The sequence below is a fragment of the Ictalurus furcatus genome, chromosome 21, assembly GCF_023375685.1.
Source record: "Ictalurus furcatus strain D&B chromosome 21, Billie_1.0, whole genome shotgun sequence".
In the NCBI taxonomy this organism is placed as follows: domain Eukaryota; kingdom Metazoa; phylum Chordata; class Actinopteri; order Siluriformes; family Ictaluridae; genus Ictalurus; species Ictalurus furcatus.
In genome coordinates, this window is record NC_071275.1 from 8,971,515 (window position 1) to 8,983,773 (window position 12,259).

At 39.0% G+C, this 12,259-nt stretch overlaps 1 protein-coding gene across 2 annotated transcripts in view; it reads right to left on the reverse strand.

The window, feature by feature from the left end:
• Window positions 1-12,259, reverse strand: part of pank4 (pantothenate kinase 4 (inactive)) — a 16,018-nt gene extending 3,759 nt beyond the window's left edge. Inside the window, exons 1-15 of one of the 2 annotated variants that reach the window (XM_053653136.1) lie at window positions 12,035-12,259; window positions 10,446-10,540; window positions 10,029-10,240; window positions 9,759-9,942; window positions 8,317-8,409; window positions 8,080-8,233; window positions 6,682-6,863; window positions 5,641-5,722; window positions 5,454-5,554; window positions 4,347-4,502; window positions 2,221-2,333; window positions 1,964-2,051; window positions 1,552-1,703; window positions 1,381-1,436; window positions 459-508 (exon numbers count right to left, since the gene is read on the reverse strand). In XM_053653136.1, the coding sequence (XP_053509111.1) occupies window positions 459-508; window positions 1,381-1,436; window positions 1,552-1,703; window positions 1,964-2,051; window positions 2,221-2,333; window positions 4,347-4,502; window positions 5,454-5,554; window positions 5,641-5,722; window positions 6,682-6,863; window positions 8,080-8,233; window positions 8,317-8,409; window positions 9,759-9,942; window positions 10,029-10,240; window positions 10,446-10,540; window positions 12,035-12,158 (1,842 nt within the window). In that variant the 5' untranslated portion in view covers window positions 12,159-12,259. The remainder of the gene's footprint in view (window positions 1-458; window positions 509-1,380; window positions 1,437-1,551; window positions 1,704-1,963; window positions 2,052-2,220; window positions 2,334-4,346; window positions 4,503-5,453; window positions 5,555-5,640; window positions 5,723-6,681; window positions 6,864-8,079; window positions 8,234-8,316; window positions 8,410-9,758; window positions 9,943-10,028; window positions 10,241-10,445; window positions 10,541-12,034) is intronic. The other variant, XM_053653138.1, reaches the window with a different exon arrangement.

Genomic DNA, 12,259 nt, shown 5'->3' on the forward strand with positions numbered 1-12,259 from the left:
TAGCTAATGTCAACGAACTAATTAGACTCGCTTGCTCTTTAGTTTAATTTTATTATTATTATCGATAACGCAGATGAAACGCAGCGACATCACGTCTCATAGATCAGTCCCTCAAACAGACAATTTGGTATTTGCATTTGCGTTAGAAATACAGGAAGTGAGAGATTGTTTATTCAACATGTCATAACTGACGAGACTCGTTCTCACCAGCACATTGTTTCCTTTACTTGCTTGCTTGCCTTGGTGTAAAAAAGTTACATCAAAATCCCTTGATGTAACTATTTCTTAAAAGTTGGATTTTATTCTGATATGTAAAATGTGTGCTTGTGGATGAGGGGGAAAAAAAATGTTTAAAGCAGTTTGTACGATGTGTCAGTCTCGTAATCTCTGGCGCAAATCTCAGACACCGAACACGTCTTGGATGATCGGCTGCATCGGGGCTAAACCAGGGTTCTCACCTTCAATCGTTCAATCCACTGGTTATAGGCATCTACAAGCCAAGGACGCTCTGGAAAAGAAAAAAGAAAAAAAGAAAATGAAAAATATTTATATACACCACCGGTCAAAAGTTTGTGGACACGCGACTGGAACGTTTCTCATGATCTTAAAAACCTTTTGATCTGAAGGTGTATGATTAAACCTTTGAAATTGCGCCGACATATTCTTTCATTAGAAAACAAACATTTTATTTACAAATAAAATTATTTTGTTTAAACGGACAACTCGGAGCAAAATATTCTTTTTTATTTATTTAGGACTTTTTATCACAACATAATTCCCTTAGTTCCACTTGTGTTACTCCAGAGTATTGATGACTATTATTATTATTATTATTATTATTATTATTATTATCATTATACAATGTGTGGGAAAAATAAAAATAAAATAATGAGCGTGTCTAAACTTTTGCCCGGTAGTGTATGTATAAAATTTATTCTTGAAACATTTATTTAGTCCTGTTCTGAGAGATTTTTATATTTATTTATCAAATTTTAAATAATACCACCTCCTGTATTAACATCTGTTTTTTTTGTTTGTTTGTTTTTTAAAGCTTCTTCTTGGAATTAGGAACTGAATTTAATGCCAAATGTGATTGATTGAGGATTAAACGCTTGTAGGGACTAAAATGGTGAGAAAAGAGGTTTTGGGCGACAATGAACAACCTGTATCATTACTATTGTTCTGAGGAATTTATCCGAGCCAATTGTTTGTATCAGGTCATACCTACTTTTGTGTAGAATTAAGAAACTCTTCATTTCAAATCAAATGGTGTGACTGCAGGCTTTGAGATTTCACACTGTATTTGGATAAAACAAAAACGTTTCGTCTTTGTAAATGTCTTCCAGAATCATGAACAGCGTAGTATAAAACTTCTCTTACCTTGCAGCTGCTGCTTTGCCTGTTCAAACCCGAACTGCGGATCAGTTTCCAGAATGCTGTGGAACAGGTTGACGTATCAGAACTTGCACTTGTCATCCTTACAAGATTCCCGTTTTGTTTTTTAAAAAAAACACCACTGCTCTCACTCGTATACTTTTACATATCGCTCACTCGGACACGGCTTTGGCTCCCCAGTCGAACACGTTGCCCGCCAGCAGGCCTCGGACCAGAGCGAACTGCCTCTGCTCCCAGCTCAGCTCCTCCAGAGACTGCACCACCTTCTGGTAGTACTTCAGCGCCATGTCGTTCTCCTTCTGCTTGATCTGTGGGCACAGAAAGAACACGGTTCGAGAGTGAACCTGAGCTGTAGAGCATCGTACAAGCGTAAAAGAATAAATACAGACATCTTCTGTCATGATTCCTCTGTTCCAACAAGCTACCAGCATGTGATTTCACGAAGACAGCTCTTATGAAGTTCCAGAGTGGTTCTTTTAAGGACTTTTTCCAACACTCCTACGATCGCCTTTTAGGTTTACATATCACAACTTGGTCTAGGAGTATTTATTCAAACTTTAATACGAACCTTAGAATAGGGGTCAGGAAAGTTGAATTCGTTCAAACAATGCTCCCTGGTGTCGAGCAGACTCCGGACAGTGAGGGATCCGTATGCGCTTGAGGAATATCAATTCAGAATTTTATGTAGGAAGTTATTTAGCTAGCACTGAATTCGACATTTAAGTAACGATCTTACTGAGAAAAGCATGCGATAAACAGTCCGCGTATATAGTGTGCACACATATAAACATAGTACTGAAGACCGAATGCTTGACGTGTTCTCACAATGGCTGCTGGCGTAGTGTCTGCAGCTTGTGTCTGTACTTCTGGCGGAACTTCTCTGCCCTCTCCGTGGCCTCGGGCTGGTCTTTCTGGCTGGCCACGGCTCGCTTCACCACCTGCGTGAAAAAAAAAAATGGAGGCGGATTCATAAACTAATCCGGGTCAGTATATACGATACTACTAATTATCAGATGTTCAGCATTATTACGAGTCAAACGCTGTTCCTTACAGTACTACTACATCAGCTTATTTATTCGTTCAGTTTTGCATTATGTGCTTTTTGTAATATTAATCCAAGTCTTACTTTAGGCATCTACAATGAATTAACGATGCGGCCTAATGATACGAGTTACATGCTTGTATTACATACTTCTATAAACTTACTACAGTAATACATTTTATATGATGATGATTATTATTATTATTATTATAGACAATATTCATGGAAACAGTCACACAAAACATGTGGTCGGATGTGAGAGCAGATATGCAAATACGAGTTACTAAACAGAAACTTCGCCCATCAAAACGTGTGTTTTATTCGTTTAATGGACTGCAAAATACACAGTGTGCACTACCGGTCAAAAGTTTAGACACTCATTCTTTATTTTTTCTACATTTTATAATAATAAAGTCATCAAAACTCTGGAGTTACACAAATGGAACTATGGGTGTTATGCTGTGATAAAAATCCAAAATAAATCAAAATAATTGAGTATTTTGGCATCTTCAAAGTAGACACCCTTTTCGCCTAGAATTTCCAGAAATGTATTCTTGGTGTTTTCTCACCCGATTTCTTGAGGAATTCCCTGAGATGCTTTTTAAACAGTATTAAAGGAGTTCCCGCCTACGCTGGAGACTTATCGGCTGCTATTCGGAATATTTTGCTCCGAGTCATCCGTTTAAACAAATATATTTTTTGTAAATAAAATGTTGGTTTTCTAATGAAAGAAACGAATACGTCGGCACGATTATATTTTTGTCTACGACACCGATTTCAAACATGTAATCATACACCTTCAGATCAAAAGCTTTTCAAGATCATGAGAAACGTTTCAGTCGAGTGTTCACAAACTTTTGACATACACAGTAGTGTATGTTAATTATTTTAAAAACAACTGGTTTCTTTTATGGAAATATATAGAAATGCATACTCGACTTGAATGTTAGAGGATTCCCTGAAAAATAAAAATGCCACATTGAAAAACAATACACACATTAAATCAGGGATTCCCTAAGGATCGTGACCATGAGGTGGGTCGCTTGATTTACAAACGGGGTCACGAGATAAACTCACACTCTCCCATCAATTGTTTTAGAAATGAATATTAAAAACATCAGACTACTAGGAAGAATATTAGAAAGATGGATTGCGTGCGCCACCCCATCCAGGGTGTCGCCTGCCATGTTCCCCGAGTCCCCTGGGTTAGGCTGCAGGCTCCCCGCGACCCTGTGTAGGATAAGCGGTACAGAAATTGGATGGATGGATTCATGGACCGTGTGTGCTAATATCTTGAAGTGTTACTGTATGTCCTATACTAGTCTTTTTTTTTAGTATCCTGACACGTTGCACTAGAGTAGTTCAGAGGGAAAAAAAAAACGACAAATTTCCCTGTCTATCTACTCCCGCTAACAAGCCAAACAAGCATTCACATACATATGTACTACTCTAGACATTTTTTGAGTGCTAACACTAACTGATTTTCCCATTAGAGTTAGTGTTTGAAACTCCTTTAAAAACCTCTCACATTCATATCTGTTTTGTATACCAGTCTTCTAGATATTTCTATTAAATACTTTTGCATGTGAGGTCAATGACAACAATCACAACGACAGCAGTGTTGACTTTCCAATAACAACATGACATGTCCCACTAGACTGGAAAGTCAGTACAAGGAATATTCCTTTAGCTTTTAGTCACTTACGCATGTTACTGACGTAGTAAAATATTCAAATGCTACATTAGTCCTAAATTATCAAGGCGTGGGTGGCAGAAAATTGATCGCTTTCATTTGGGGTCGCTTGCTCGAAATATTTTGGAAACCCTGCGTTAAAAGACACCTTTTAGACGGCATGCTGAACTGAAGATCTGAACAGAGTAGGGTTAGGTCACGTGTGTGGAGCCTCACCCCATCCAGCGCTTCCTCGAAACAGTAGAGCCAGTAGTCTCTAGCCAGAGCATCCTCGGTGAGATCCACGGTGTCGGGGATGTAAGACGAAGGGTCCTGCAGGAGCGGCAGGTTCACCAGCTGCCTCTCCAAGCGGTCCATCTCCAACATGTCAAACTGCAGAAACGGCCAGAGAGAGAGAGAGAGCGCGAGAGAGAGAGAGAGAGAGAGAGAGAGAGAGAGAGAGAGGGAGAGAGACAGACAGGAACATCGGAGCACAAATCTTAGATCCGATACCGTCTCAAAGGGCGCATCAGCACAGTCTGGGTGATAAAACCACGGCTGACAAGGGAGACATTTTGACAGCATTACTTTCTGACAAATGAGAATATTTTATAAAAAAATCTTAACACTCTTAGAGCTGAAGAAATACTCCTGTCTCATCCCAATCACTTTTCATTATTGCAATCTGGAATGAACTTCATGTATTCGTTTCTATAGTAATTAATCAAACACTGGCTACAGACCTAATGGAGAATAGGATGATAAAACACTGGAGTATTCCTTTAACAAGCAAAATGCTTCTCCTTGGATTAAATTGAGCAACTTTTGGTATGGCTCGTACAGAGCTACATTTTCCTGCTCTCAAAATTCTCCCTGCTGATATCCCAATTCTTGTAGCAGCCATTCTCATGAAAAAGTGGGCATCCACTTCGAGTGCACTTCAGCTATTTTTTCAGCTTGCTTTAGTGACAGACAACACACTATTATGCAGCAGAAATCCAAATGAAATTGTACAAATTTGTACATAAACACACACAACTAAACATCCGACTGCGCCAGAAAAGACAGAACGAAGAAAGACAATTTAGAAAGCATAAAGCCAGGAATGTGTCACTCGTCAAAGAAGTTGTACTTACAGGAAACTGATGAGTACAGATTAAGACAAGAAGAGAAGAGACGTACGGATGAATGGAAAAAGAAATCAAGATGTTAGGGGTGGGGGAGGGGGGAATTGCATGGAAGAAACAAATATCAAATTAAAAGAACTAATGATGAAAATTAACTCAAAAGAACAAAACAAAACAAAAAAAACCCACACCACTGGTTGTATGAAGGTTGACTTACTGTGCCACTTCGTGCCCGTTGCATAGGATTCAGATCCGGAGACACGCTCATGAGGCCGGAACTGCCGGCGTAGTTTTCTTCCCAGCTGTACTGATTGGGATCTGAACAGAGACAATAAACTGTACCGACTGAGGCAGATCGCAAATCCATCAAGTTTAGTGTTAGTCCAGGTGTCAGAACAACTTACTGTCTTCTTCGGCACCCTTCAGGAACGCCCCGATAGCACCCAGGTAGCCTTCGTGTCTTAGAAACAAAGCCTGAACTTCGCTCTGTAACATAATGAAGAACATAACATTTATCATTTTGAACAACAAATGCAGTCTTTACAGGTGAAACTGAAGGCTAAAACCAAGAGTAGATGTTCAGCCTCGTAAAATGTTAACATGTCTAATGACGGCATTGCAATTCTGTGAGACATCATGTTAAGAGGTAATTAGAATCAGGAAAACAGCACTCACTCAAACAAAAAAACAAGCAAAAAAAACATTGAAATTGAGACCAAGGGTGTCAACGATGATGCCTCCACCACCACCAAGTCTAGTCCTGTTTGTTAATAATTTGCATGCCAAAACCACAATTTGTTTTTTATAACAGCAGCTCTGACATTAATGTACGTTTATATGAATACGCTTGCTTATATACATTATCGTTTTTACAGTAACAGCTTATTCAAGAGGACTTGTATTTTGGAGAAAGAAAAAGTGTTATGTAACAAAGAAAAACATAGAATTGATCTAGTGAAGTTTTCTGTAAGGGGACACAGACAGAGAGAGAGAGAGAGAGAAAGAGAGAGAGAGAGAGAGAGAGAGAGAGAGAGAGAGAGGATAGGGCTGCAGAAAGAACATTTCATTTTGTGGACGTTCCACAGCATTCGACGTAACTATAAATGAAAAAACATTATGACATGTCATTCATTAATGAGCATAAATTGTAATCATTGGCAAAAGGTTGCAGTGGAAGAGGAATAAAACAGTCCGGGATGTGCTGTTATCGGAAATTTCACACAACCCCATCGTTGATAAATCGTTGATAACTACAACTGCATGCCCTGTTGTGCTTTATTCTTTACTTATTAACCATGTTCTTACCTGTGGCAATCATGTCGTTATAACTGAAACTACTCCATTTTTTCTCGCGGGTATGCAAACTTGTGCATTTCACAGTAAGTCTCAAATGAGCCGTGTATGTGTATATGGGTTGAAATGAACGGAGATGGTCAGACAGGTACCTTGGAGAAGAAATTGATGCTGTAGGTGATGGTGTGCATGGTCACCGGGTGTCCTCGGATGAAGAATCCTCCGAAGTAAACTCGGGTGAGGTTGTGCAGTCGGGCGTAGAGGCAGGCCAGCTGTCCGATATCATTACTGATCATGTGCAGCAGGCTCTTAGCCATGTCTTCTTTGGAGAACTCTGAAAATATGACCAAATATACACTACCGGTCAAAAGTTTAGACACACATTTTTTATTAAATTGAAAATTTAATAAAAATTTATTTTAGAATAATAATAAAGTCATCAAAACTCTGGAGTAACACAAATGGAACTATGGGAATTATGTTGTGATAAAAAAATCCAAAATGAATCAAAGTAATTGAGTATTTTAACACTTGTTATCAGGTTGATATTCTCTTCCTGAGGCACCCAACCGGGCGCTAATGGCTATGCAAACATCAGGTATCACCGCTTTTGGCGGATCATAAAGGCGATAGATCCTTCTCTCTGACAGACTCGGATAAATTTTTATTTTTTTTTATATATATATATATATATATAATACTCATCTCGTCCCTATCATGTAACAATCATAGCAACGGATTGACCCATTTATTACTGACAGGCAAAGGTAACTCAGATCCCTCTCAGTTAACCCCATTCGACGAAGACCAGCCCCTGAGGGCTCATACAAAAGGCCTCTGTTTGAAAAGATCAACGGGAGTTGTATTATCTCCTTCTCCCTCTCTCTCCATCTTTATATGGCCTCGATGTTACCTCGATGTATAATATAATTTAACCGGTAGTCATTATATTATACATTACAGATCGTTACACGCTGCAGGAACGGATACATATACAGTAGATCTCGTTCAACATCTTTATATAAAGTGTAACGGCAATGTTAAAAGGAACTCATCATGCTTTTTCTTTCAGTGATAAAGAACTGACACTGATGACACTGACAAGGGACTCGTGAACAACTACAAAACATAAAAACGGTCGCGAATCATCCAGGTAACGACACACAGTATTAAGAATTGGGCATGGGTAAACGTTTGAACCGGTTCATTTGCGTAAATTCAGTTATTATCGTGTCTTGTGGACTATACTGCATGTAAACATTGTTTATGTGAAATAGCTTATTCAGACCAGAACTAAATAAACAACAAAATGCGATTTTTATGACCCCTATTATTATTATTATTATTTTTTAAAATTATTAACATTTCGCAGATTCTGCAAGGCGTATGTAAACTTATGACCTCGACTGTATGAAACAAAGACCTTTTCCTTCATTTCCTAACTGGAACAGCAAAGAGAACGCGGCTTCACAACTGGGTGAAAGGTCACTGGCACTGTTTGTGAGATCATTATTACACTAAACCTCAGGCTGTTGGTTCGTACACATCACCTTTATCAGTGGTGGCAGATTTCCCGAAGCTGCTCGCTATGAGGTATCCGGGCAGTCCCAGAGAGACGGATGCTCCCCCATAGATGTCCTTAACCAACATGTCCACACTGGTGTGCTGTCCCTTAGAGGCCAACTGCAAAAGCTCATCAAATCTCTGTTATGATAGAAAGACTGAACGGTAAATCTATGTGAAAACAGTTCTTGGGGCGATTCGTGCTAGCAAACACACACACTGACCTTGGTTTTCGTAAGCAAAGCTCCAAGACCCCAGAACGTCCCACCACCGATGGAGCTCCCGCCAATGCGCTCGAATTTGTCCTCCGATTCCACCTTCAGAGTGCGAAAGCGTGTAGAATTATTAATCACGCATCTAGGCTTTCCCAGAGAGTCACTCGGCCTCGATATGGCCTGGATATTAACGGATTTATTCGTAAATCCGTACGAGCGTTTACGCAAGAAATTTCTGTATACGTGAAAATCCCGTCAAATTTGGGGGGTTGGGTTGTTGGCTGGGCTTGTGAAATTTGGCACACAGATAGACCGTCTGAACTGTTAATACAGAAAATTTGGAGTCTCTACCACAAACTCTCTAGCGCCAGCAACTGTCCAAATTTGCACTCATGTTCATGCTAATAACTTTTGAACCGTAAGGGCTAGAAACAAAAGTTCCTTGGTTCGACTGCATACCATGGTTCAATTCAATTTCCGCCCGACTAGATTTTCTGCCATTTTGAATTTTCCGTAAAACCTACTTTTTCGAGTTTGTCCTAGGGTGTCGCTCGGATTTTCACGAAAATCTAATCAGATCGCCTTCTGACCGTGCCGACAAAAAATTAGGGAATTCAGATCGATTAGTCGACCTGTTCTCGAATAATGCGATAACAAATTCAATGGCGAGCACGCCTAAGTGGCCATGAGGCTATATCTCCTCAACGCTCCTCAAGCATGACCTGAGGGTACCTGCACAGTTTCTGCGCAGCGCCACCTAGTGGTCACGAGATTGACTAATTTTGCTTAGAACTTCTATACAGTTTGACTAAAAATCACAAGCTTTAGCCTCTTTGACTGCTTGGCCCCTTAACTGCTGCTAGCAGCTATATTTATTATTATTATTATTATTATTATTATTCATTTAACATATTATTCAGTATTTTTCTGGGTATAGAAGTGAGTCAAAATAATTTAGCTTCTGTTTTTCCAGACTTTACCCTGATAGTTAGTTTCATGTTCCAGGTTATCTGTGCACTTGACCTTTTATAGAGTTTTGTAGGCGTCTCTGCATGCAAATGAGCTGCATCAGGAAGTGTGATTCGCACTTTATGGGTGATCAACAAACATACATGAGCTGATACGAAGAAAATCAGCCTATCCAAAACTTTTGTAAAACCGGCATGAAATTTTTTTTTAAAATTTGATTTGGCTTACGCAAACATTTACAAACAACTTTACTAAGAGTTCGATGAATAAGGCCCAGTGTTTTGGATAATGGCCTTTACTTTTATTTGAATCGTTATTTTCTAAGTAGGGATTATTTGGCGAGTCTATACTAAATGGTGCTACAAATGTTCATGTCTGTCCCTGAACACCTCGAAAATGGGTTTTAGAGGTTCACACAGATGTATCCGGTCAACGCGAGACAGACGTTAACACCAGGTTAATAGCCGGGACACAGCCGTTACCTTGACGATGGAAACTCCAGAGCCAATGTTAACCAGAAGATAAGGGAAGATGTCCGGGTGCGTGTTCTGGAAGCGAAACTCTGGGTCGGCGTGCTTTGTGTAAACAAAAGCCTCGTGAGGGATATTCTTCAGCACAAAATTACAGCCCTTGATAAGACATGACATCTCGTCCTCTTTGTCCACTCTGTGAAGAGAGACACAAATAAACAGCTACATACATACTGTAGAACAACTTCCTTTGTGTGCATTATGTTTTCAAGTCCTGCTCACTTGAGTTTTAACTTCTTCTCAATCAGGTCTTTGAACTTGTAAGCTCCTCCTCCTGTAGCCTTGATAACTTTGGTTTCCGTGTTCACCAGGTGGTCTTTGATGAAATCCAGGCAAGTTTCGATGTACCGGTTCTCGAACTTGATGAAGTGGAGCCGAGCCGTGATCTCCTCCTGGACCGAGATCTCGTACAGCGAGTCTCCGTCTGTGTCGTTCTACAACAGCAAAATGAAATAATGCTGATTTCATCCGTCAGACATAATACTAGATAGCAGATATAATAATAATAATAATAATAATAATAATATTATTATAAAAAAAAACATATATATATATATATATATATACACACACACACACACACACACACACACATACACAAACAAACCGTGCAAAGTCTTAGCCACCCTCAGATCCTACCTGAAAGCTTGTCTTGGCCGTATGATCGAATGATCTCACTTTGGCCACTTTGTGCTGGACAGTGGAGTAATACGCCAGTTTTGTCAATGAGCCACCTATTAAAGGAAAAATACCGTCACTACGACATATACACATCACATATTTTCGGAGTGGGGATCTGTGGACACTTTTTCAGCTAATATCACTCACAACTCCTTGCTCGTTGGAGGATGATTAATGGTTGGATGATGTTTGGGGAAAAAAAAAAAAAAAAGAGTTCCATGTTTATCTCGTAGGGTCCGATGAAGAGACCGAGCACTTCTCTCAGCAATAAGGTAGGGCACGTTTTATTTACGGATTTGTAAATGAAATGTGGAAACTAAGTCGAGGGAATGGTAGATTAAATAATGTAGTATAAATTGTACTTGGGATAATGAATGAAGAAAAGCTGAAACACACATTCTTTTAGCATGCGAGTTCATACTTTTAGTGTGGAGTATAAGTAGGCAAACTGGGATGCAGCACAAACCTTAGATCCTGGGGCAGAGCTTCATGAAGTCATAAGGCAGGAATCATTCAAATATCAAACCTACTGTACCGAACCGGCCTAATCTTGTAAAAAGAGACTTACCTAACTCACCTTTAACCATTTTAACAGCACCGGCTTCAGAACATTATATATTTTGTCCACGTATCTCATTCTTCTGACTTATTATTTCGTTGTTTTAACTTAGTAAGTCGTTATTTTGACTGTCTATCTTCTTGTTTTAACTTAGTAAGTCGTTATTTTGATCTAGTATTATTATTTTTACCTAATCTCTCATCATATTTGACCTAGTATCTCATTCTTCTGACCTAGTATCTCGTTATTTTTGACCTAGCAAGTCATTATTCTGACCTAGTATCTCGTTATTTTGATCTAGTATCTCATTATTTTTGACTTAGTAAATTGTAATTTTGACCTAGTATCTCATTCTTTGACCTAGTATTTTGTTGTTTTATCTTAGTAAGTCATTATTTTGACCTAGTATTTCATTCATTTGACCTCGGGATGTCTCATTAATATGATGATGAAGAAGCTCGTGCTCTTAAGATGGTTTCAATATTGTCCATTGGAAACGCGCTAACAGTGTCACCCTGTGACGTCATCATGGGACACAACCACTAAATTCTTGTTAGAACATCAAAAATACAGCACCTACCAACCACCAGATTAGCACCAGAGTCCCTAAAAACATCATAAATATTTTTTATAAAAACATATTTAATAAGTTTCAGGGTGAAGTTTTCGTTTTTATATAACTCATGAGAGCTAGCCAACGTTAAAGGACGTGCTTTACTAACCAAATATTCAATAACAAATATTCAACAAAACAGATAATAGCTTTTATTATTATTATTATTATTATTATTATTATTATTATTATTATTTAATTCCACAACCTGAACTGGCCTTAACTTTGCATTATATTAATCATTGTTTCAGGAGCAGACAAGCTTTGACTCGAACTGTCAAGTTCTGTAAGGTTAGCTAACCTTCAGCTACTCTGTTAGCAGCTAGCAAGTGGCTATTTTACAGAAAAAGTACACATAAAAATTCAGTTTAATACCTATATCTATTGCGAACCTCTTGGCATTTTCCAAATTCCGAAAGATTTCATCCGGAGGAAGGATTATGCTTTTATCCATGCTGTGTGCGCCGCTGTCACTATCAGTGCCTCCGTCCGTCGCCATCTTCCACACACTTGTTTTGACCAAGAAACGCAAACTGCGTACTGGCCTACTAGTTAGTATGGAGAATTAGTGCGCATCCAGTCCACTCCAGCAGCGGTGAC